The 27709-nt window shown below is 41.2% G+C and overlaps 1 protein-coding gene across 1 annotated transcript in view; it reads right to left on the bottom strand.

Annotated features, from left to right (window-relative positions):
* Positions 1 to 14872, bottom strand: part of Cltrn (collectrin, amino acid transport regulator) — a 29042-nt gene extending 14170 nt beyond the window's left edge. The window contains exons 1-3 of the mRNA XM_051142344.1: positions 14711 to 14872; positions 14323 to 14381; positions 9671 to 9756 (exon numbers count right to left, since the gene is read on the bottom strand). Of these exons, the coding sequence (XP_050998301.1) occupies positions 9671 to 9756; positions 14323 to 14381; positions 14711 to 14768 (203 nt within the window). The 5' untranslated portion in view covers positions 14769 to 14872. The remainder of the gene's footprint in view (positions 1 to 9670; positions 9757 to 14322; positions 14382 to 14710) is intronic.
* Between the last annotated feature and the right edge of the window lie 12837 nt (positions 14873 to 27709).

Here is a 27709-nt window from a genome sequence, read left to right on the forward strand (position 1 = left end):
TGATAGCGTGGGGGGGGGGGGCAGGGGGAAGTCAGTTTTCTTTAAGGCTGTGAGTCTCGGTAGATAATCACAGCAAGAAGGTGTCTCTACACCCTTAAGTATACAAGCATCACACACTGGATTTGGATTTTTTTCCCAAAAGGACACAAAGCTGAGAAGGGGTGAGGATATGGGGGTAGAGATGGGAGGAGCTAGAGGGAGAAGCAGAAGTGGGGTGGTGATGATAGGGATCAAAATACATTGCCTAAAACTTCCAGAGAAGCCCCCTGGACACAAATCCAGGTGGGCAGAGGATCTTGTAGTGGCACTTTGCCAGAAAGCAGGGAACTCTTCTGGGGCCAGACCTGACTTCTGCGATCAGGACCTCAGATTCAAGATTCATTTGCCTCAATGTCACCAGAGAGCACTCAAAAAGCCACCCACTGCTCCAAGTCCAAGCTGCAATCGCAGCCTCACCAGAAGGTCATGCTTGCCTTATGAGAAGGAAGCAGAACCCCGAGATCAGATCTGCCTTCAAACTGCTCACCAGAAACAGAGTGTGCTCATAAAGTACTAAGAGTTTAATTAGACTAGAGTTTATAATCTTTTTTGAGGTTATCATTTATACCTCTCCAGGAGTGCACCATACCAGTGGCATTATTAAGGCTTGGGGCCAGATTACATATTGTGCCTTAAGGGAAGCAAAATCCATGGGATCTTGAGAAGTAGACAACAGTATTGACAACCAATAGTATCTCCAGTCATTTTAATGATCCTTGGGATAAGAAGCCAAAAATATAAGAAAGCAAACAAGGAAAAAAGGAAGGAGGGGGGGGGGGCGCTTGCATGCTGGCTGAGAACCACAAACCAATTCTGCCCTCTATTGACAAAAAACTGCCAAGCGTAGTCTTTCAAAGTCTGTGGTTCTATATAAGTAACAAAGATACAAAAATGAAGTGGGGCATGTTTGCCAAATGGGTGTGTGTCTGTCTCTGTGCGTGTATTTAAATATATTTTATATATAATAAATATATACTTATATATGAAAACATAAAAATATTATATATTTTACATGTTTATATCTATTTAAAGTGGATATATCAACTTTAGGGAGGGAATGACTAAGGAAAAACAGTTCTAATTATTTTGTAGGTTGTATTAGGTTGAGGTTAATTTCTGTCTTTGACCTCAATAATTAGCAAAATATGTAAAATGGTTTTTAAATGAAATCCTTTAAACTTTTTAAATTGCTAATCATTTTAAAGGTGCATTTAACTTTTATTTATGTGTCTGTATGAGTGTATGCACTTCTAAGAAGGTACCTTCAAAGGTCAGAAGAGGGCACCCTTGAACTGGAGTTGCAGGTGATTATGAGATGCTAGGAAAGCGAATTTGGGTCCTCTGGAAGGGCAGGAAATGCACATAACCGCTGAAACATCTCTTCAGCATCCTCCCCAAATTTAAATGCAAAAAAATACTAAGTATTGGCAAGATGTGTAGAAATGGAACCTCAAGAAGCTTTGAAAACCCAATGGTTCGAGCCACTTCCACCACTAACTGGATGTATTTTCTAGAAGATGGGGTGTAGTTACCAGAAATTCTTGTGTGCATGCACAGACACACACACACACACACACACACACACACACACAGAGAGAGAGAGAGAGAGAGAGAGAGAGAGAGAGAGAGAGAGAGAGAGAGAGAGATTGATGAGGATAGTCATTGTTTCATTCTTTATTGAAGCAGAGAATTGGAACAATGTAAATGTTTATCAATAAAGGAGAATGAATAAAGTAAATATGAGGCATGCTACGAAAGAAATATCATCCTATATACTACTAGAAAGAAATAACTCAGTACAATCAAGCCACATAATTTTGTTGTGATGGAAAGGGTGCATATTCTCTTAGCAGCAAATTTGGCTTTTACTCAGCCTCCAGCTGTAACAATCAAAAATGTTTCCAGGTACTGCAAAACATCCTCTGAAGGACAAAATAATCACTTGATATAAATTGTTGAAGTAGAACTACATATTTTTAATGAAAAGGCAGGGGCTGGAGAAATGGATCAACATTAAGATACTTACAGCTCATGCAAAGGCTTGAAGTTCAGTTCCCAGTGTCCAAGAAATCTGAGTCCCTTTTCTGGCCATTAAAGGTACTCTCAGACACAAGCATGCACACGCACACACACACACACACACACACACACACACACACACACACACACACACAAGCTATACACAAAAATAAAATTTAAATTAAAAAAGAAAAAGATGCACTAGTGATGCACGCCTTTAATCCCAGCCTTCGGGAGGCAGAGGCAGGTGGATCTCTGTGAGTTCAAGGCGAGCCTGGTCTATAAAGTGAGTTCCAGGACAGCCAGGACGGTAATACATAGAAACCTGTCTCAAAAAACAGGAAGAAAGAGGGGGGTGTAGTTTTATCACAACTAAATACAAATCCTATGTCTTCCAAAGTTTAAATATGGATGGGTCTAATAGAACCATGTGAGTTTATTTCAGCAATCTCTCTGAACAATAGTTGATTGATTTTCTTTTAAGTGTTTTGCCAGTGTGTATGTATGTGTACTGAAGTGCCAGCCTGCCTCCATCTTAGTCTTAAAAGCCATCTTATATTAAAGACAAACTGGATTTGTTCCTGCTTATGATTAAACCTGTTTCTCAAGGATTGGGTTATGCCCCACCTGTAACCTTAACTACAAATGGTTCTGTACTGCCTGTTCCAGGAAACAGCAACGATGCCTTTGTTTCAAAAAGTTGCTTACAACTATCTTCCAACCCTACTGTTATAACCTGCTTAAATGCTATAGTCCCTCCATTGAAACCTACTTTAGTTCCTAGCATAACTGTGGCTCCTCGGTTAACACCAGCTCCCACTCCTAGCATATAAGAAGCCATTTTGCCTCCAAGACTCCATATTGATCATAAGGTAAAATTAAGTTCAAGTTCTCAGGATCTACCTGCCTGGGAATTTGAATAGCCTTTTAAGTACAATCCAATATTTGTTAAACAGTCTGCTTGAATTCATGTTTTTTGTTCTACTTAAACAAAACCACAGGGGCTGGAGAGATGGCTGAGAGGTTACGAGCACTGACTGCTCTTCCAGAGGACTAGGGTTCAAATCCCAGCACACACCTGGCAGCTCATAACTGTCTGTAACTCCAGTTCTAGTGGACACAGCTCCCTCACACAGACATACATGCAGGCAAAACACCAAGGTGAATACAATAAAAATAAATTTTAAAAAAGTGCTCCAAGGAAGATTTAACAAAACAAAACAAAATCACAATACCCTGCTATATTCCTTTCTTCTGAAACAATGGGAAAATGAAAAGTCCTCAAGTCAATATCCCAGCCAATCAACTTAAAATGCTTTGTCTAGCCACCTGGGTACATTATGTTCAGAACAAAATTCTTCTTGTGTTTAGCTAATCAAAATGATGTAATGCTGGCCTCCTTCTTTGGTTACCTGGTTATTATCTGGTTACCTGTTTTCTTACAAAAACCTGCCTTAGAAACAGACCAAGTCACAGTTTGGCTCCCGAGTCCACTGTGTCCCTGGTCATGAGCAGTCTTGGGGTATGGCATTTTAATAAACTATCAATATCACTGAAATTAGTGTTCGAGTGGTTTGTGTGGCAAGTCTTGTATTATAACACCGACTTTTGTTTCGAAAGTTTATCTGACCACCTAGGACTACCTTGCTTTGCCCACCTTGCAACCATATCTTTGTTTCAGGAAGGACTAACTTGTTATGCTATGTTCTGCTTCTGTATCCCTGCCTATTTTTGCCAGCCAAATCCCCCATTTGGAAACCCCTACCCCTGAGCTATAAAGCCATGTCTTCCTCATATTCAATGCTGACCTCTAGAATCCTGCCTTAGGGGGAGGCAGCCCATGTCCACAAATAAAAAGGCCTGCTTTAATTAATTTGGCCATGATGATTTGGGTCTGTGATCTTTCTCCTCCCATCTTTGAGATTAACAGTACCATGTACTTGCTGGTGCCCATGAAGGTCATAAAAGGGCATTAGGTTCCCTGGAACTGGAGTTATGCATAATCGTAAACCATCCTGTGGGTACTGGGAACTGAGCCTGGGTCCCTGCAAAAGCAATAAGTGCTCTTAACCACAGAGTCATCTCTCCAGCCCTTGCCCAATAATTTTTTTAATCAAAAATATCATATTAGCATCTACAGGAATGGCTTCTTTCAGCAACTCACTAAAAAGAAGCCACAAATGTTCCCTGTGTCTCCTTAAATATATAAAACACTGACCTGAGGCAATTCTCTGTAAATTGGTACCATAGCTATTTCTCATCAACGAGGCCAGACAAAGCCAAGGGGTGGTAAGAATTAGGCTCTTATTTCTGAAAATCAGGACTAAAAATGAGCTGGGCTGCAAGCATGAGACCAGTAATCCCCTTACCTTTCCACGGATACAAGAGCACATTGTTCCTTTCAGGTCACAAGTCTTATCCTTGGATAATTAAGTAGAGCAAGAAATTCATTACATGCTCTATGCTACTTAGAAAAAGACATTAGGGCCTACAATAGAATTCTACCTATCTTGTTAAAATTGGACAAATGATCCTTTTAAAATATATTTTATTAATTTATTCATATTACATCTAAATTTTTATCCCATCCCTTGTATCCTCCCATTCCTCCCTCCCTCCCATTTTCCCATTATTCCCCTCCCCTATGACTGTGACTGAGGGGGATTTCCTCCCCCTGTATATGCTCATAGGGTATCAAGTCTCTTCTTGGTAGCCTGCTATCCTTCCTCTGAGTGCCACCAGGCCTCCCTATCAAGGGGACGTGGTCAGATATGGGGCAGCAGAGTTCGTGTCAAAGTCAGACCCCACTCTCCACACAATTGTGAAGAATGTCCTGCCCATTGGCTAGATCTGGGTAAGGGTTTGAAGGTTACTGCCTGTATTGTCCTTGGCTGGTGCCATAGTTTGAGCAGGACCCCTGGGCCCAGATCTGCCCATCATAATGTTCTTCTTGTAGGTTTCTAGGACCCTCTGGGTCCTTCTATTTCCCCATTCTCCCATGCTTCTCTCACCTAGAGTCCCAATAGGATGTCCTCCCCTCTGTTGCAGTTTCCTATTAAGTGAAGACTTTCATGGGACATGCCCCTTGGGCTAGTATGCAGATATAAGTTAGTATATACTATTTGACTCTTTCTGCTTCTGGGTGAACTCACTCATTACGATAGTTTCTAATTCAATCCATTTGTCCACAAATTTCTGGAATTCCTTGTTTTTAATAGCTGAGTAGTATTCCATAGTGTAAATGTACCACCATTTCTTTATCCATTTTTCTACTGAGGGACACTTAAGCTGTTTCCATGTTCTGGCTATTATGAATAATAAGGCTGCTATGAGCAAGACCCAGCTATTCCATTCCTTGGAATATACCTAGAAGATGCTCCAGCACACAACAAGAGCATTTGCTCAACCATGTTCATAGTGGCCTTATTCATAATGGACAAATGATCTTAAAAGCCAACCTAAGTGTCTGCTTGCCCGAAAACTAGACGGAAACATCTAACTAGATTGTAGTTTCCTTGAAAACAACTTAGACCACTTTGGAATTCTTGTTGCAGGATATCCAGCTTAAATCATTTAGAACCTGCGCCCCAGGTCAGGCCCAAACACCTACCTTCAACAAGTAAAAGAGTCTGATTAAAAGTGGGAAACAAAAAGGGAGATTTATTTAATGTGACCACATTGGAAGAGAGACAATGAAATCCAGAGACTCCTCAAAGTCCGTCTTGGTGATGGTGGGGGGGCTGGGGGCCAATGTGAGATCCAAATTTAAATCTAGCAGCTTCTGTCAAGGTGTGGCTCAGCCCATTTTTGGCCCAGCCTTGTCTGAGCTTAGGTGGTCTCACCCTGTAAGGTGGTCTGACAACCTCTTTCTAGAAGACATGTACCTGATTGTCTGGCACCTTTTCCTTCTCCCAGTATGAGATTCCTGGGGAGATTCTCATTTCCTGGAGGTCATTGTTTCTAGGACCAGGTAGTCACATCGAGGGGCATGGGTATATCTGAATACCTTTACTTCTGACAGGCCTGTTCCAAGGACACAGCTTGCTTTCAGGGCAGGACACTTCCTGTGTCTTCCACTACAGCAATGGGCTTCCTTTGGCTGAGCAGGCAGGCCAAAGAAGGAAAATGTGTCCCTCACACTGTCACCTTTGCCTGGCACAGAGAAACCTTCACTGATCTAGTTTTCCACTTTGGGAGATTTACGGGGAGGAACAAAACCTCTATATACCCTGTATGTCCACTGAAAACTGAATAACCTCTCAAATAAAGTATATGTAATGTGCCCAGACCACCACCACACCACGCCAGGTTCTGAAAGAAAACATTCCAAAGGTGAATTCCTCAAATTCTGAAATGTTACATAGCTTATCACTTTGGTTGAACCGGGTTGGGGCGGGGGGAGGGGGGTTGGCGAGGAAGATGCAGGCATGTGGGGGAGTCACAGTGCCAGGACCACAGCAAAGTACAGAATTTGCGATCAAGGAGACCTAGTAAACAGAAGAAACACTGAGTACCACTGGGGGATAATAGGAGCTTTCTTTCCTTTTGAATTTTTTTGTTTTTATTTATGTCTATTTTTATTTTATTTTATTTTATTTTGTGTGTGTGTGTGTGTGATTATTGTTCACATGCTTGCAAGTGTCCCCACAGAGGCCAGAAGAGGACATCAGCTCCTCTAGAGCTGGAGTTCCAGGAAGTTGTGGGCAGCCCTATGTGGGAGCTGGGAACTGAATTCATGTATCCTGCAAGAACAGTATACATTTCTCACTGCTAAGCCCTCTATCCACCTCCCTTATTTATTTTTTTTAAAATCATAATACTAGCAGGGATGGAAGGGAGGTAAGGATACATACATATGATCAAAATACATTGCATAAACGTGTGAAATTTTCAAAGAGTAAATTAAAGATGTCATTAAATGTGTTTTTCTTTAAAATTTGATAAAGCATGAAGAGAATTTAGGGGAAAATGCTGTTTTCCTGTATACTTTCTTTAAAAAACTTTCATCGTTGTCTAATACATATTATTATTATTCATGTATACAAATGTACATGTGTGGAGATTGGGAGGATAGCTCAATTGTTAAAGTGCCTGCCACATGATCATGAGGACCTGAGTTCAGCTCCCCAGCACCCACAGCTATAACTCTAGCACTCAGAGAACAGGCAAGGCAGAGATAACTGGGCCCTGCAGCTTGCTGGCCAGCCAGCCTAGCCAATCCTGGAGCTCCAGGCTCAGTGAGAGACCCCGAGGTAAAATAAAAAAATAAAGTGGCAAACAAGAAAGGAAGACACCCTAAATCAAGCTCTGGATTTCACACACATGTATACACACATGCATACATGTGTACATGCACTCCTACATATAACAGAACACATACACACAAAATTACTTTAAAATAAAAGTGAAAAATAATGGTGAAAGGTCTGCTTTAAATAATGCATGGGTGAATACAAATATGCATTTCATGTGCTTTTTTTTTTTTACTGACTTGAAATCTGCCCTTCCATTTCTTTACATCTATACATATATGTACACACATGCACTCACATGCCTGCACACAGACTTTGAAACAGGGTCTCACTATGTAGGCTTAGTTGACCTAGAACTCATTATGTAGACAAGGCTGGCCTCAGCCTCACAGAGATCCTCTGCCTCTGGAGTGCTGAGATTAAAGGTGTGTGCCATTACACCCAGCTTCCTGTTCATGTTTTATACTCATATCAGATATTGGGAATCTAAGAGAAATAAACTGATAGTAATCCTCTTTTCCAGGCTCTGAATTATTGCAAAATCAGTGAAGCAGTTAGGGGATGGAGCTAAAAGGACTAGTTGGAGGCTACTTAATCCCCAGGCACATTTTCTTCCTAAACTTAAAAAATCCTCAAACAAAACCAGAAGGGCTGATGCATACCTGTAATGCCAGTACACAGGATGCTGAGACCAAAAAGATCAGGATTTCAAGACCATCTTCAGCTACATAGTGGATTCAAGACCAGCCTGGACCACATGAGACTGTCTCAAAACAACAACGACAAAAATCTTGAGATGAAATAAGTTCAAGCATAACTATCTTTCGTAGCGCTGACCTGTGACAGCTATTATCTCGTGCTCAGGCAATACATAAGCTATTTAGCAGGCTGTGTGATATGGCACCTCAATCTAAGTGCTTCTTAACTGTATACGGCAAGGACACCTGACAGTTCTACTGGGAAGCAACACCAGAGAAGCCTGGTGGAAACAGACAGAGCAAGTTTGCTACCAGACAAATGGAACCCCACACTCAGATGCTTCATCCAGCTCCCCAGTCATTTCCCCTCTCAACTGAAGGCACCCAAAGGCAGGGAGGGTGAGGGGGGTTGAGCTCCACCGGGAGTGGTAACCTAATCACAAGTAGAGAAGGAAAATGCCCTATAAATAAGGAGTATTCAGGGCTGGAGAGATGGCTTAGAGGTTAAGAGCACTGACTGTTCTTCCAAAGGTCCTGAGTTTGATTCCCAGTGACCACATGGTGGCTCACAGCCAGCTATAATGAGATCTGGTGCCCTCTTCTGACCTGCAGGCAAAACACTATAAACAGAATAAATAAATAATTATTTTTTTAAAAAGATGATTCATTCAGAAAAAAATAGGGAAATAAATGTAAAACTATTAAAACTTCCCAGGTGTGATGACAAACACCTTTAATCCCGGAGAGACAGACAAGGCAGGACAATTTCTGTGAGTTCCAGACCAGCCTGGTCTATATAGCTCCAGGACAGCCAAGGCTAAATTGAGAGACCCAGTCTCAAAACAAAGCAAAACAGCAAACAAACAAACAAACAACAACAAAAACTATTAAAAATGTGTATGAAGTACTTATGAGAAAGTTAACAAGGTATTATAGCATATACCAATGCAGGAATAGTCTACCCATATTTAGGTTATTTTTTTAGAGGATAATAGATTGATTTGAAATTAACTAGCTCTCTGCAAGAAAAATGATATGTGTACAACAGAAATGTAGAAAGCTTAGGACATAAAAGACAGACAAGCATAATTTTGATCACAGCCACTGATAGCCAGATCATCGCTTGAGCAAAGGGAGTATGTTAGAAACTTTAAGCTGAGCTCACCTGTGAAAAATTCTTTTCAATATTCCACTAAAATGAAAGTCCCAGGCTATGCATGCCGTCTGATGCTTGTTACCCCAGCACTTGGATGGCTGAGGCAGAAGGTTCACCACAAGTTCCTGACCACCCTGGGCTCCACAGCAAGTTCCAGGCCAGGGCAAGATTACACAGAAAGTCTCAAAGCAAAACAGGGGCTGGAGGGATGGGTCAGCGGCTAAAGAGAGTCACTGTCAAGCTTGAGGACCTGAATTTGATCACCTGAACCCATGTCACAGAAAGAGAGAACCAACTCATACAAGATGTCCTCTGATTTCCATTTGCATGCCACGATGCACTCCCCCCACCCCCCACACAATAAATAAGTAAATAAATAATGAAAAATAAAGAGAAACAGTGGTCTGTTACATCTGAGGGTTGGGGGTGGCTAGGTCATTTTCAAGATAGAAGATTGATAATGCATTATGTCAAACAAGCGTTTGCAATCTCATGCTGTTCCTTACTCTGTAGTTTCTCTGTTGGGAACTTTTCTCATGGAGAATGCCACCAATGCTCTAAAGAGATACTCTTCATCTGTGTCCCAGACGTACTGAAAGAAAAGGTAAGAAGAGAGTATAGGTGAACGGGATGGGGAAAAGGAGTCTATTTAGTGGTCTAGTCCATCACTCTCCTTCTTGCTCTCTTTCCTCTCCACTTCCATATGGCCTCCCACCTGGAGGCAGTCTCGACTCACATTCTTTGACATTTTATATAATCCCAAGTTTGGTGTTTCCTCTTGCACTCTCTCTTCTACACTCTGCAATGTCACTAGTCTGTCCACAAACTTGATGTTTGGACCACTTATCCTAGTATATTGTGAGGATATTGTTAAGGTTTGTACAAAAATGTAATGTGTCTTAATTAAATCCATCCTTTCTTCCCTCTCAATTTCATGTTAACTTTTTCCCTTTTTTTAACTTTTTCTTTTATATTGTGAAAGTTTAAAAAGTATTAACTATTTCAGGGCATAGATCTTGATTTTTAGTAATATAATCCAATAAAATAATTAAGCACAAAATATAAATAAAAAACAGTACACTTGCCCGGTGTAGTGACTCACACCTTTAATACCAGCACTCTGGAGGCAGAGGCAGGTGGATCTCTGTGAGTCTGAGGCCAGCCTGGTCTACAGAGTGAGTTCCAGGACAGCCAAAGCTACACAGAGAAATCCTGTCTTGAAAAACATAAAACAACAAAGACTGGACCAGTTAAAAATGCAGACAAACATTAATCAGGACTGGCAAAATAGCTTAGCTGGTAGAACATTTGCCATGCTTGCCTTGCATTCATAAAGTCCTGGATTTGATCCCTAGTAACACACACACACACACACACACACACACACACACACCAAAAAACCAAAACAACAACAAAAAGCCTGTCCACTGTACAGGCTTACAATAAATAGGCTTAGCACCCAGGAGAATCAATATAAGATCCAGGCCAGCCATGTCTATATAAAGAGTTCCAGGTTAGGCAGAACTGGATGTTGAGACCTTATGTAATAGGAATTACACGTATAAGGCTTAGCAGTTAAAAGTACATACTGTTATTCCAGAGGACCTGAGTTCAGGTTCCAGCACCTACATCAGGTGGGTCATAATCACCTGTAACTCCACCTCTGGGGGATCTGACTCCCTCTTCTGATCTCCATGGACACAGACAGACAGACAGACAGACAGGCACGCATGCACGCACGCACACACACACACACACACACACCAAACTAAATCTTAATTTAAAAAATAAGTATACATATACATTACATGCTTATATAAGTCTATATCTAATATTACAAATGTTTGTACAATTATTCACACATGTGTCTGCACACATACGGGGAAGCCTTGTTATGAGGAGGTGGAGACAGGGAAAGAGCCTGCTCAGATGTGAGAATGTCAGTAGCAAACAAAAATGAAGATGCTAGCCTGAACTTTCCAGAGCATGGCTTCCAATTCCATTTTGGATCTTAGAGGAGATACCTTAGTTCCTCTTACAAAATGAGCATGAGCTCTGCCAGCAGGAGTGCAGTTTAGGACACGGAGTAAAGTGCGTAGCTATTCAGACTAGGAATGGACTAACAGTACTTACGTTGTGTTGGGTATTGAGCCAACAGAACCGACTTGAATTGAGGGAAAGACTGAAAACCTGTGTGTGTGTATGTGTGTGTGTGGGGGGGTGTGGGTGTGTGTGTCATGCCACATTTGTACTATGGCTTTCAAAGTGTGTCAGAGTCCGTTTCCAGACACAGCAACAGGTATAGTAATAAAAGAAAGAAAGAAAGAAACAACCAAAGAAAGGATAAGGAAGGGGGGTACTAAGACTTTGAATCCTGTCCCAATATCCACAGACAGCACCCGGAAGAGACATGTGCAAGAAAGCCTATAGCATTTTATGTACCTGTTGTCCAAATACTTGGCATATAGACATCTAAGTAAGAGCTCACTTGTGATTTTACAAACCACATCGTGCATATTAATTGCATGTATTTATCTGTCATCTCGGATTCTTTGCTCCTTCATTTCAATAACACCTATAGCAAGGCCTCAAGGTCCCTGGGTCCCTTTACTTTCTGCCTACATTTAAGAACACTGAAACCTCACATTTTAGTTGAATAGTCAAAAGTAACAAGAAAGTCCCCCCCCAAAAAAATGGGGCTTGTTTTTAATTATAAATTCATGATGCCTACCCCCAAATTACCCACTCACCTCTTAGCATTCTCCATAAGTTCTTTGTCTCAAGACACTTGTCTGTCCCAAGACTGCTTCAAACCTCTTACACCCCTCCCCCAATCATCACACTTTCCCTCACACCTGGACTTTCACTAGGTGCTTTCGGTTTTATAGTCCCTGCAAGCCCCAGAGCTGAAGACTGAACCCAGGGCCTTTCACTTGCTAGACAAGCATTCTGCCACTAACCTAAATCCCTAACCTCTGGGTTTGTCATTTAGCGATAATGTCTCAACTTATCGATTTACACTCCCTCATCCTCCTACAACAAAGAAACAAACCATCCTCCACCAGCACAGCCTAGCCACTTCCTCTCCTGAAGTGCCAGACATTTCCCTCCTGATAATGGCTAATCCTCCTTAGGCGTGCTTTCCTTCCTCCCTCCTCAGGCTTGAAACAGCACCAGTTTCTTCTGTGTTCCCAAGTCCAGCTGGAGCCCGTCTACTGACTTTTACTCACACTCAACTTGCTCCCATGAAAACAACAGTGAAAACCTATCGCTCTACTTGATCTCTCAAACCTTTCGAAGTCAGAAGTCTCCTTGGTGTTCTCTCCCCCCCCCCTTCTCTCTCTCTCTCTCTCTCTCTCTCTCTCTCTCTCTCTCTCTCTCTCTCTCTCTCTCTCTCTCTCTCTCTTTCTATTGACACAGGGTCTCATGTGTCCCTGGCTCACTGGGTAGGGAAGAATGAGAACTTCTGATCCTTCTGCCTCCACCTCCTGAGTGCGAGCAGGCCTGGTTTATGGGGTGCTAGAGATGGAACCCAGAGTCTCATACAAGCTAGGCAAACACATCTCCCAGCTGAAGTACAGCCCCAGCCAAAGTTCTTACTGGACTTACCTGTACTTCTGCATGTTCACTGCAACTTATCTTGCTTATTTTAACCCCCCCCCACCTCTGACTTTCAGTTCTACCTCTTTACAAAAACAGTTCTCTCTAAACTCCTCACCCTTCACATGGATTCACACAATGGGCTCTCAACAGCATCTGATGCTTTGAACAGCACATATTCCTCATTCAGCCCCCTTTTAAGTCCTTCAATGCCGTGTCTTCCTCACAGCTCCAGTTCCAGATATACTGGTCTTCCATCCATCGTGTTCATAAGCTCCTGGTTGTGATGACTGCCATGTCCACATATGACAGCCCTCTGCCGTTCCTCCTTCTCTCCCTCCATGTTGGTTCATGCTTATTTTAGACATGAGGGGAGAGGCTCCTGCTGACACCAGAGCCCCTACATATTTTTCCTATCTGTAATACTTCTCAAGACTGCACATTTGCATTTGTTTTACTGAGTATTTAATGGACAAGAAACTCTCTCACATAAGCTCCGCAGGGCACAGACAAGCCCAGTGTTAGCTGCCATTGCATCCCTAGCATCCAACCAATTCTAAGGCTCCTGCGATAAGGGGTCTTATACACTAGTGGGGTCTGTAGAGTCAAACTGCTTGGGTTCCCCTCTCATGTCTGCCATTTACTGGCTTGAGACCTTCCAAGAGTCACATGTGACTTTGGGCCTGTGCTGTGTCACTCATCCCATGAAAATGAGCATATCTGTACTCAAAGTAGTAAGGGCTCAAAAGTTGTTAGTCAACTGCTCAAAAGAGTCCCCACTATAAAGTAAAATAATGTCTCAAGAAATGTTTGTTATTATAACAACTCATCAGATGGATAATGGAAGAATATGGCAGATGATTGGTCAGCAAATAGAATACCTCTGAATTCCTTTAGCAATCTGGATTTTGTTTGTAATATGAGGCACCTAGTAGCTTTAAAAAATGCAGACCACACTGGAAAATCAACACTGGAATTAAACAATACCATCTTCTTAATTCAATGTTCTTTACTATTCTTCTACCCTCTAGAGGCTCTGTGAGGATTGTTAACTTTTATTATTTCACAAGTACAATTTCCATACTGCCACCTTTATAGCTGGGAAGAATTAAAGCTTCACATAGAACTGGAAATTTTTGTACTGGGAAATATTTTGATGTCGGTAGCACCAGTCTTTCTTTTTCATGACTAGACAACAGACTGATAAAATCTAAGCACCCACAATAGTGAAGGACAGACTCAACTTAGACATACACACCTACACCAGACCAGCTAGAACCCCTCTGTTCCACGTTGCTGGGCTGAGAGGTCCAAGTTTTCTGGACTGCTTTATGTAACACATTTCCCCCATGCATTGCCAATCACTTACTGCTGATCAAGTACTTTAAGCAAATTCACTCTCTCCGTGGTTCCCATTTTACTGTGACCTAGCTTTGGGGAAAGATCAGATTTGAAGACTCAAAGTAAGGTCACTTTTCCAGAGAAGCCATTTATTTGAGAAAGCCCAGACCTATCAGAAAACAAATATAAAGGGAAGTGGCAGGTTCATCTCACTTACTGCTTTATCTCCAAGAGCTGTTCTGATGCTAAGTCTGACTTTAAAGGCATTTTCTGCATCTGCCAGAGAGGAAAAACAAAACAAACAAAAAACAAAGAGCACTAAGTTAGGATAAACTGTGAGAAAACAGAGCCCAATAAATCCTAATGTTTCATCCAGCCTAGATGAACATAATAAAGAGCTACAATTGATATGTCCCCATACTCTCGTAACTTTAATGGAAATCATATTAAATCATTTATATTTTTATTTCAAGTTTCTAAGAATCATAGGTTCAACTTTCAAGCCACATGCTAGAAAAAAAATCAGGTTTTTTTTTTCCCTCAATGACTTCTCAATCATTTATGAAAGTGTTATATTTTATTTTTTAAGTTTCAAGGCTACATACCTGGATGACAGAGTTCAGCATGGACAGCAGTCACTAGGAAAAAGAGCGGCCAGAACATTCTCTCAGAGTTGAAAACAGAAGACAAACTGAGAAAAAAAAATCCACTCTCCACTTAAAGCTGCTTTAACCATTCTGTGACCCAAATTAGGGTATCAGAGAAATCAGCGAGCCACCATCTAAAAGGTTTAATAATTAACACCCATCAGTTGGGTTAATACTTCCATAGATGTGAACCATCTCCTGTCAGTTATTTACGAAAATCTATTTGAAAAGCAGGTTACTTGTTTCTTCCGTAAACTCCACCTCAGAAGAATATTTCCTCTGCTGACATAATCAGAATCCTCCCCCACGTCTCCTGTGGTTGTCTGGTTAAGCTCAAGGTGGAGAGCACTGAATCCTCCCTGGAGGTTTTCTTTGGCATAAACTTTTGTTCACAGATAGGCTATTGCATTTAGGAAACAAATATAATTTCTTTTCATCTCTGATGAGAAAAGGGCACACCTCCTAGAATGTTGGTTGGCAAACCATTCCCAACTAGAGGACAATTCTGTTGAACCCCAAGGTCTGGTTGTTGTCTAAAACTTAACATTAATGACATAATGCCTCATTGCCCAATATGATCAAGTGATGGTGATGATGATCATGATCATGATCATGATGATGCCACCACGGGCAACGCTCTATCCTGGTACCACTAGGTACAAGTGAATGCTAACCAGTTTAGAAGGGGCTAGAACTGCTAAGAAACTGTGATTTAGTTTAAGTTGCTGCATGATGCTAATTGTTCAGTGCAACTATTTAACAGTAACTAAGAGTGACTTACTGTAAAGGAGGCTCCCTGGGCTGTTTCTCAAATTTTCATAGTGGTTACAATCATCTCACATATGAAGTATCCAAAGACTTGGAATTAAAGTCACTGGCAGCAATGGCGTGAGTGAAGTGGCTGCCCCTTTCCCTGCTACCCTGACTTACTTTGAACCTTGTCACCATCACACTGGGACAATGTCTCTGATCCTAAAAGGTCAAAATTGAAATTACAAGCAAACTTTGAGGTACCCTGAAGGACAAGAAGCTCTCCCCAGTGAGCATCTGCAGACCATGCCAATACAGGTCCCCTGGGGGCTATGCCTGGGCTTTCCTCTCTCCCTCAAGGCACGCACTTCCTGGAAAGTCATGAGTGGGAAGATTAGATCGCAGTAAGCTATGAACAGGGACACTTCTGTGGCACTTTGAGAGACAGTGAGAGTGGGATTTTGCTGGGGATGCCCCCTTTCTGTTACCTCAACCCACCTAAGAAAGGCCTTTACCACCTCCTCCTCCTGGGCACTAAGGACACTGGGAGAGGAAAAGTCTTCCCAGCCAAGCCAGCCCAGTCATTCTAGCAGTGTCTCTTTAATGCCATGGAAATGTCCCAAAAGGAAGAGGTGCCCTAACTACTCCCACCCTGAAAAGAACAGACTAGATGAAGTTATCTTGAGAAGTTAAAGACAGCATGCACAGAGATCGAGATTTAACAAAGCGTTTCAGTCAGGACACGGTGGCATGTTAGAGACACAGACATCTGATTCAAATTGTTTGCATTTCATAAAAGTAATAAATTTCCATATGCTCTTACTTACCTGGATGCAACTAGGATTGAAGTAAAAACAACTCTCAAATACCAAGCCATAATCAGTGTTCAACATTCATTTCCAAAGAGAAAAAAAATCTCTTCTCTGAACAGTTATTGTTTCCCACTGATCTTTTTTTCTCATATGTGTGTGTGTGACACACATTTTCCTTATCTTTGATCTTGTTTTTTCTTTTTCTTTTCTTTCTTTTTTTTTTTTTTAAGACAAAATGTCCTGTAGCCAAGGTTGCCCTCAAACTCACTGAGTAGGCAGGTATGACCTTGAATTCTTGATTCTCTGCTTCTACCTCCCAAATTCTACGATTACAAGCATGCATCACTGTGCCTGACAGCTCTGGGTCTTCTTGTATGTTCTAATGAAATATTGTTTTGACTCATTATTGCGACACAATCAGAACAAGGTGGTATGATATTGGAACTTGAACATGGACTCTTCTCTCCTTAAAGGAATGCTCCTTTTCCACAGAATCTGGTGAGTTGCTTTAAAATGATGCCTCATGGACTAAAGATAACTTAGCCGGGCATGGTGGCACACGCCTTTAATCCCAGCACTCAGGAGGCAGCGGCAGGTGGATCGCTGTGAGTTCGAGGTCAGCCTGGTCTACAAAGTGAGGACAGGACAGCCAAGGCTACACAGAGAGACCCTGTCTCGAAAAAACAAACAAATAGAAAAGGAATAAAGATAACTTTTTCCCTTTTTCACATTTTTGTATGTCTGTGGTGTATGAGTGGGTACACGTGTGTGAGTGGGTGCATTGTATGGTTTCATGAACACCAGAGGAGAACATAAGGTGTCCTGCTCTATCATTCTCCGCCTTACCCCTTGAGACAGGGTCTCTCTCTCTCTCTCTGGCCCAGGAGATAGACTGGACATCAGGAAACCCCAATGATCCTTCTGTGTTTGCCTCACTACAGTTTGGGGATTACAGGTTTGAGTGTACAACCCTGCCAGTCCACCTAAGTTCCCATGCTTAGCCTGTGAGTGCTCTAACCCACCAAGTCATCTACTCAGCCTCCACAATCACTGTATTGATTTATTTTCCTGTGGGGAGGCACAATATGTGTGGAGGCACACATGTGCAGTACCATGGTACACATGTGAAGGTCAGAGGATAACTTCATGGAGTCAGTTCTCACCTTCCAGTGCTGGGCTTAATAAACTTCTTTGCATTGTTTAAACTCTGTTTTTTATTTGGTTGGTTTGGGTTTTTGGTTTTTATTTGGTTTTGAGACAGAGTCTCACTACGGAGCCCTGGCTGTCCTGGAACTCGCCATGTAGACCAGGCTGACCTGGAACTCACAGAGTGAGCCCCTCCCAAATGCTAGGATTAAAGGCATAAAGGTGTGTGCCAGCACACCCAGCTAAATTAGTTTTGGTTGTCATCGTTGTTGTTTGTTTGTTTGTTTTGAGACATGGTCTCTCCACATAACCCTAGTTTTTATAGAATTCACTATGTAGACTAGGCTGTTCTTGACCTTAGTGACATCCACCTTTCTCTACCTTCCAAAGCTGGCACATTATTTACACTTTTAGACAAACTGTGCTTTCAACTTTAATTGTAGCACTGACAATCTGTCCTATAGTACTTTTTTTTCTATAGTACTTTTTAAAATGGATTTTTAAAATATATTTTATTAATTTATTCATATTACATCTCAATTGTTATCCCATCCCTTGTATCCTCCCATTCCTCCCTCCCTCCCATTTTCCCCTTACTCCCCTCCCCTATGACTGTGACTCTATTAACGAAGCTTAAATCACACATCGATCCCCACACAATAATAGTGGGAGACTTCAACACCCCACTCTCACTGAAGGATAGGTCATTGAAACAGAAACTAAGCCAAGAACTAACATCATTAACCAATGCCATGAATCAAATAGACCTAACAGATATCTACAGAACCTTTCACCCAAACAAAAAGAAATATACCTTCTTCTCTGCACCCCATGGAACCTTCTCCAAAATTGATCACATAGTAGGTCACAAAGCAAGCCTCAACAGATACAAGAGGCTCTATAGTACTTTTTAAAAGATTTATTTTATTCGTATTTATGCTCATACATGTGTCTGTGTGTGCACTTGAGGGCAGGTGCTGAGAGAGAACAAATTAGGGCATTCAATCTCCCTTGGAGTTGGAGTTATAAGCGGTTTTAAGTACCCAGACGTGGGTACTGGAACTGACTCTGCAAGAACAGCAAACACTCTTAACTGCTAAACTGCCCCTCCCCCTCCCTCCCCCGCAGGGTTTATTTTTAGCTTATTTTACTTGTAGAGTATCTTGTTCTCCACCAGTGCTTGAAGGCCTTCCCCCTTGCCTTTGGAAAGTGATAAGAAAGACTTCAAAAACTTTCTATGTTTATGCCACTGGACTCTGTTCTATCTCCTATTTTCTTTCAAATTTTATTATTGATTAACTGACTGACTGACTGATTGATTGATTGATTGAAACAGGGTCTCACTGTGTAGATATGGCTGGCCTGGAACTCACTATATAGACCAGGAGAATCTTGAACTCACCAAAATCTACCTCCTGAGTGCTGGGATTGAAAGCGTGTGGCCTCTCTTTTTCTTTTCCTTTTTCCTTTTTATTGTTTTACTTTTAATCTGAGACAGAGGCTCACTAATTTGTACAGACTGGACTTGAACTCATTCTATAATGAGCCTTAGAACTTTGATTCTTCCTGCCTCAGCCTCCCACGTAGGTGGAATTACAGATCAGCACCACCAGCAGCAGCTATTATATCCTATTTATGCTTTTTAGTGTATGTATCCATTTCTCTTGTTTTTCACTGAATTTACCAACAATTTATTCATGTCTTAATTTAAGAAAGAGCAAGGTCATCCATCTAGTTTTCAATTCCATTCTGATTTCCAATTTATTAGTAGTTTATAATTTAAGCCCTTATTTCTATGGGTTTTTTTTTTCTTTTTATAATTCTTGAATTGGTTAATAGGATCATTTATTTTTAATCTTCCTCAGTTCTCAGTGACTGCAAAAATCTAAGATTACCAATATCCTTGGAGTATTATTCTAGCTATATGACCTAAGCAAAATTATTACATTCTTTTTGATGTTTTAAATTTTTTTTATCTGATTATTTTATGTGTATGGGCATTTGCCTAAATGTATGTTTGTGTACCATGTATATGCAGTGGCTATAGAGGCCAAAAGAAGATGGCAGCTTTCCTGGAACTGGAGTTACAGAGAGTGGTGAGACACTGATAGGCTATCTCTCCAGTCTCTACTGATCTAGTCATGGTGGCAAGCACCTGTAATGCCAGCACTGGAAGACAGAGGCACGCAGATCTCTAGAGCACCCAGGCTCAGTTCCCAGCATCCACATGAAAGCTCACACCTGTCTTTATCTCAAGTTCCAGGAGATCCAGTCCTCTCCTGGCCTCCTCAGACACTGCATGCACACGGTACACTTACACACAGGCAGGTAAAATATTCATACACATAAAATAAAAATGAATATTTTTTAAAGTTTACAAGTACAATTTTAATTTTTTTCTCTATCTCAGTGATTATATTTTTTAAAGTGTTTCCACAGCAAAACAGAAGCAGCAACCCAAAATGGGACCATTTGCAATACAGACTTGTATAGGTCCTTTCACACAAATCAAACGACAAAAGCATGAGTGTCAAATGTGAGTTCACGTGTGATGGCACCACAGGAGACTTGTCTCAGTGAAAGTAAGATCTCAATAAAACTCATGGAGAGCAGGGGTAGATACCAAGGTTTTTGCTTCTCAATGTAGCTCTTGACTTATTCAAAACTTTCCAGATTTGGCATTCATTTCAATTACAATTATTCTATTTGTTACATTTATTCACTTAATTTGTGTGATGTATATAAAATAAATCTTTTTAAAAAAAGAACATTTTTAGACTATTGTAGCCATAAGCTTTCAAAGGGACAGCCAATATCCTGAGACAAGAAAAAGACATTGATCTCTCAATGGTTTTTATATCCCAGCAGTTTCTGTGCCCATAACTTCTGCTTCTGCTCAGAATGAAGTTAAATATGAGATGACACAAATTGGAAATGTGTCTGTTGTTCTTCTGACTCATGTAGGATGCTATCATTGTTGTTTGTCTTCATGTTGTTGTTTTTTGTTTGTTTGTTTGTTTGTTTGCTTGTTTTGAGACAGGGTCTCTCTACAGAGCCCTTGCTGTCCTGGAACTTGCTATGCTGACCAGGCAGGCCTGGAACTCACAGAGATCTGACAGCCTCTGCCTCCTGAGTAATGGATTAAAGGTGTGTACTACCATGCCCAACATAAATGCTTTTAAAGCTCACTAAAGTTGTCAAAGCACATGTGGATATGGAGGCTCCATATACCAACAATAAAGCAACAAGTAGGGAGTATTGATGTCCCTTTACAATTTGAACCTATCCTGTTTCGTTGTTACAACTGGAATAATTTTACTGTCTTTAAATTAAAGAACACGGGAAACCAAGATATTTCTGTCCAGTCTGAAAACATTCTAATTTTGACTTAGCCATTTTCTCTTTCTTTCCTTTTTGAGACAGAGTCTCATTAAGTAGCCCTGGCTGTCCTGGAACTCACTTTGTAGACCAGGCTGACCTCAAACTCACAGAGATCTGCCTGCCTCTGCCTACCAGGTGCTGGAAAGAAATAAAGGCATGTGCCACATGGCAAGTTAGTTGTTTTCAGTCAGAGCGATTTTGTCCTCTGTGGGATATTGACAGTGCAGGAAGGCATTTCTGGGTATCACAAATTGGAGAAAAGAAATGTGCTACTGGTACCAAATGAAGAAGCCACCGATGTTGCTAACTATTGTAGAAATTTTAGAAACATCATTTAGGTTGCTATCTAGCAATTTGTTCTCCTTGTTTGTGGTGAAGTCAATAGAAATAGCTCATACAGGAAAAACAGGAGTTAAAAGGGAACCAAATGTGTGTGCCAGGGGTGGGTATGTAAAATTACTCACATTGTAAAGATGGTATGATAGAGGCTAGACAGACGGGTCAATGATTAAGAGCACTTGCTGTTCTTGCAGAGGCCCTGGGTTCAGTTCGCAGAACCCACATGGCCATGGTAGCCTACAACTGTCCATAACTACAGTTCCAAGAGACCCAGCTCCCTCTTATCTCCTTGGACACTGCATAAACACGGTGTACAGACATACATAAAGGACAAACACTCACACACATAAAAATAAATAAAGCTTTAAAAAAGTAGAATGTCATTTGGTTTTTTTGTTTTTCAAAATTGATATTTTCATACAATACATTTAATTTTTAATGATTTATTAATTTTTTATTTTATATACAGTGGAGTTCTGCATGCTTGTATGTGTGCATAAGGGTGTCAGATCCCCTGGAACTGGAGTTACAGACAATTGTGAGCTGCTGTATGGGTGCTGGGAATTGACCCATGTCCTTTAGAAGAGTAGCCAGTGCTCTTAACTGATGAGCTTTCTCTCCAGCCCCTATACAATATATTTTAATATCAGTTTCCCCTCTCTTAGGTCCTCCCCACCTTTCCACTCATCCAACTCTATACCTTCTTTCTTTCTCTTTAGAAAAGAGGCAGACAAAACAAACAAACCAAAATAGAACAAAGCAGAGAGAAAAAAGAAGCACAAGAAGCACACACACACACACACACACACACACACACACACACACACACACACACACAAAGTATTATGAGACAAAAAGGTCTCCCCAAATACCCATTAGTTTGTTATGTGTTGGTCATCAATTGCCAGACCTGGGGCCTCACTTCAGTATGATTTGTATATCTAGTTAGCCTCCATTGAAGAAAACTAACTTTTCCTTTGTGTTTGTTGTTTGTAGAGAATGTATTGGTTAGGGATGGGAGATATGTCCACTTTTTCCTCTCAGTGCTGGGACCCTATATGGCTTCAACCTGTATAGGCCCTGTGCATGATGCTACAGTCTCTGTGAGTTCATCTGCGAGTCAGTCCGGCAATTACTACTAAAATAAGTTCATTTGTCTTTTTGCTAACATGGATAATGAGAAAACGTAAATTTCCGGTTATTGGAGCCCTGAGCATGCACATGCCACTGATTCAAAAACCTACAATTAATATGTGCACACTGGAAACCCACTGTCCTGAAAAGTCCTTCCTACCTTCCACTGTCCTTGACATTTATACTTGGACCGTTTCCGCATTCAATTGCTCAAAAGTGTTCCAGTGTGCATGCGAGAGGATCTCAACCCTTTGTGCCATGAAGGCTGAACAACCCTGGCTTTTCAGAAGCATCTACACCAGTCCACATCCCCCGTTCTCTTTGGAAGCGTTCTGTTCTCCCAGTTGTTCCTGGTACTTGACTATGGTATTTGTTTCCACTGGATTTCCTGAACCAGGAATCCTGAGAGGTTTGATTTGCCTTTGGACATCTCAGCCACTGTTCAGAGTCTGTCTTATTACCATCTCCTTTGAGGAACTGTTCTTTTGGTTTTTTTGGGTCTTTTTGTAGAGATTTGTACGTGGCTCATGTAACCTACTCACTTTTTGTTCTTTCCTTTTCCAGTGTTCTCAAAGCACTTGGTTCACACTTGCACATCCCTTTCTTCCCCCACATGATTTATATCTCGCTAACACGGGCTCATTTTTGCATGTTATAGTCCAAAATGTCTCAACGTTTCACAAAACCAAAGTGATTAATTTGAGATGAAAACTAAAATTCTAATAGCTTGACACCTTGGAGATGAAGGGCAGCCACATGAATGACATTGCTAGTTCATTCTTTACATTATTACTCAGAGTAAAGCATTTTTCAATATCCTTCATCAACAAAGAATGCTACATATTTGAAATGGTGTCTCTACTCCATCTATTCCAATTTTTTATTTAAAAATTTTATATAATATCTTTTGATCATACTCTTTCTCCTCAACTCCCCTAGATTCTCCCTACTTCCCTAACCATCCACCTTCATGTTCTCCTTCTCAAAAAAAAAAAAAAAAAAAGAACCAAACCAAAAAGCAGGAAATGAAAATAAAAATAAAAACAAACAAAAAACCACCACGACCACCACCACCACCAATAATAATAACAATGATGATGATGATGATGATGATGATGATAAAACAATCGCTATCTGGTGCTATCTCAGAAAACTGGGAATAGGGCTTCCTCAAGACCCAGCTATTCCACTCCTTGGAATATACCCAGAAGATGCTCCACTACACAACAAGAAAATTTGCTCAACCATGTTCATAGCAGCCTTATTCATAATAGCCAGAACGTGGAAACAGCCTAAGTGTCCCTCAGTAGAAGAGTGGATAAAGAAACTGTGGTACATATACACTATGGAATACTACTCAGCTATTAAAAACAAGGAATTCCCGAAATTTGTGGATAAATGGATTGAGCTAGAAATGATCATAATGAGTGAGTTAACCCAGAAGCAGAAAGACTCAAATGGTATATACTCACTTATATCTGCATACTAGCCCAAGGGGCATGTCCCACGAAAGCCTTCACTTACCAGGAAACTGGGACAGAGGGCAGGACATCCTATTGGGACTCTAGATGAGAGAAGCATGGGAGAATGGCAAAGTAGAAGGATCCAGAGGGTCCTAGAAACCTACAAGTAGAACATTATGATAGGTAGATTTGGGCCCAGAGGTCCCGCTCCAACTAAGGCACCAGCCAAGGACAATACAGGCAGTAAACTTTAAGCCCCTACCCGGATCTAGCCAACGGTCAGAACATTCTCCACAGTTGAGTGGAGAGTGAGATATGACTTTCTCACGTACTCTGGTGCCTCACATTTGACCATGTCCCCTGGAGGGGGAGACCTGGTGGCACTCAGAGGAAGGACAGCAGGTTACCAAGAAGCGACTTGATACCCTATGAGCATATACAGGGGGAGGAAATCCCCCTCAGGAACAGTCATAGAGGAGGGGAATAATGGGAAAATGGGGGGGGGAGGGAAGAATGGGAGGATACAAGGGATGGGATAAACATTGAGGTGTAACAAGAATAAATTAATAAAAAATTAAAAAAAAACAATCGCAAAGAAAACAAAAACAAAAGGCATGGATACCATTTTGTGTCGGCCAGTTACTACTGGGCATGGAGCTTGCTGGATATGGTCCTATGCTCGTTTCAAGTTGAGGAAATTGTATACGAGAATATTTTAAAAGCTCATCAAATTTTGTAAGTTAATCAATAGCTATAATCATGATGGACTTTGTCTTATTTTTCACAGGTTAACATTTTTGTTAGTCAGAGAAAGTTAATCACTACTGCTTGAAAATAAAAATTAATTCAGAGAAACCATTAGGCAAATGAAATTCTGCCAACTTTTCTCAAGTAGAATTTTTTAAAACAAGGTCTCTATGTAGCCGTGGCTGTCTGGAATTCACTATGTAGATCAGGCTGGCCTCCTAAGTGCTAGAATTAAAGGTGTGCACCACAGTGTCCAGCTTTAAGCCAATTTAAAGGACAATTTATTCAATGAGCTGGTGTCTCATCTTAGGTCTGGAGATGTTATAATGAATTTCATCTACTAAAATCAAATCATGACCGACATTTTCTCCTATATATGCATCTGTTTCCACTGTTGCTTAGGTGAGTTGCACAGGGATTATGGAGGGACACTTTGGAGTTAGAACCTGCATGAAGTCCAAGGAGTCATGCCATAGCCAAAGTGGAATCACTCTCTCGAGATGCCACTGACTAAACTGAAACTTTAAGGAAGCAGAGAGAAAAAAGAAGCACAAGAAACACACACACACACACACACACACACACACACACACACACACACGCGCGCGCGCGCGTATTTGCCCCCTATTACATAAATCAGAGATATAAGATATGTTGCTATTTTTCAGACATTTTGCCTTGTACTCATGCCAGACATTATCAGTTGATAATAGAATTTTTTTCTTTTCAGTGTAAAGGAAACATTATTTCCCATATTAGTTATTTAGTCAACTAATATAGATGAAAGCCATTTGTAGTCTCAGGCAGGGAAAGATGACCCACATGCAACTTTGAATTAAGCCACACTATTGAGGGCCTAGACACTCAGTTGAAGTGGAAAGTTTGGACAGTCCTAAATTACATTTGTAATTGTGGCAACAGTTTGCATTAAGGGGGTCAGTGGATTGCTACATAGGACACTTTTCCCTGGCTTTACTTCACCATACCACCACTGCCATCATCATCATCATCATGAGTTATGGTCTAGGGGTCTCAAATGGGTTTGTTTTCTCAGCAAGTTAAGGAGTTTAAAGGCAGGGAAAAATCTCCAGAGCAACAGATAGCATCAGAAGAAATCTCAAACACGGTAGACAGTAGCGGACAAAATCAGCCTGCAAAGAAAAGGCTTTTATTGGGGTGAGGAAATACACAGAAAGTGGGGAGGAGGTGGAAGGGGAAGAGAGAGAGGGAAGAGAGGGATAGAGTTTCTACAAAGCCGAGGGGAGACTTGAGATGCTGCAGTCCAGTCTCTCCTTGAGGGCTGGGGATTTTAAAGGTCTTTGAGGGGAGTCTTCTCCCCCCCCCCAATTTAAGGTTGGTCAGTTTGAACAAAGTCAGGGAGGCTGATAGGTCCACAAGTTTGGGATAACAGGTTACTGTCATAATAATAATGATGGTATCTTCAGGTGCTGTTATGCTTTTGTTATTTGTTTTTAGGAAGTCTGCTTTTTTTTTCTTCTTTAGGCTTTTGGAGACAGTGTTTCTCTGTGTAACCCTTGCTGTCCTACACTCACTTTGTATACCAGATTGGCCTTGAACTTAAAGATCTGCCTGCCTCTGCCTCCCAAGTGCTACGATTAAAAGCATGAGCCACCACCCCCAGCTCAGGCACTGTTCTCAATCTGATAGTTTGCCTTATTTATTCTCCTTCAGTGATTTTTTTTCCCTCCAATTCTTTAAAGTATTTCTTTTGTAGAATGTTGTGTACACTTTGGTATGCTATTTCAAATCATTTCTGGAAGATGAAGGATAAATCATGCTATCAAATTGAAAGCAGTCGTTTATACAGGGAGGGGCAAAACCAGCTGGCATTTTGGAAAATAAATGAGAGCTCTCAGGGCTAAGGTGATCTTAATAAAAATGAATTCAATTAAAACCTGTTCTTTGCCAGGCAGTGGTGGCACAAGCCTTTAATCCCAGCTCTCTGGAGGCAGAGGCAGGCAGATCTTTCTGAGTTGAAGGCCAGCCTGGCTGCACAAAGAAAACCTGTTTCCAACAACAACAACAAAATCTGTTCTTTACTCTGTGCTCCTTCTAAATCAGGATTGTTACCCCGCATATATGTACACTGTCTTCAAGCCAGAAAAGGTTGGTAAGTGGAAGAGAAGGAAACTCATATTTAAAAGTGATCACCAAATCTTGACCGCTGACATATTTAGAATCATATGGAGCTAAGTTTATGCCATGGAGGGGATATTTGTAACCCTCCACCCAAATGAAAAGGGTATATTTCAATGCCTATTTATTGAGATTTTTATTGTGTAAGGGACTATAGGAAGCACTATGGAAATGGCCCTCTGTCCCATGCTCCCAACTACTGCTGATCCAGACCAGCACTTATCAAGTGCAGTTCCACCTACCCAGTATTTACCACATCTTTATTTATCTTGTCCTTGAAGCAAGGGACTTCAGGATTCCTTCAGGGTTCTTGTACTTTCAGAAAATAGTCCTAGATAAAACCAATTTGAATATATGAAAGAATAGCGAATGGAATGGTTTTTCCTCCTGCTGTACCCAGTCAGAGCTTTTTGGACAGGAAGGAACTTCAGTAGGAACCCATTAGCTCTATGGGCCCTAAACTGTAAATGGAATAAGAAAGAGTAATGTTGGAGTAGGGGATTTCAAGCAGAGATGAACGTGGTGCAGTCTCAACAGCCCCGTAGTATGAGCGAAAACGAGGGCCCAGGGAAAGCCATAATGGGGAATACATCAGAGCTAGAAGGGGAGCATGCTGACTCCGCATAGCCACCTAGCATTTAAAGCATGTTGAGAGGCTGAAGAAGCAAGGTTCCAGTTGGCCCTCCGGGTCTGAAGGGCATGAAAAGGAGCTGCAAAGTCACCACTGGGCAAGCAGTTTTGTGTCCTATCAGTTTCTGCTCATAGATTACAATTGTACTTGGGTTTGACAGAAACAGGAAAAGGTTATTTATTTGTTTGTTTGTTTGTTTGTTTATTTATTATTAGCGGAGCACCTGGAATCTGGGCTGTTTTCAACAGGGACTGTGGGTGTCCCTTTAAGAGAGGTACTCAATATGGGGAGAGAGGTGCGGCCAATCTGGAAGCAGAAAGTCGGTGATTTGGAAACTTAAGAGGTGCCCTGGATGTAACACTGGGAAATGCTCATGGGCGGGAAAAGAGTTCTCAGA

Source organism: Acomys russatus, chromosome X (assembly GCF_903995435.1).
Source record: "Acomys russatus chromosome X, mAcoRus1.1, whole genome shotgun sequence".
Classification (NCBI taxonomy): Eukaryota; Metazoa; Chordata; class Mammalia; order Rodentia; family Muridae; genus Acomys; species Acomys russatus.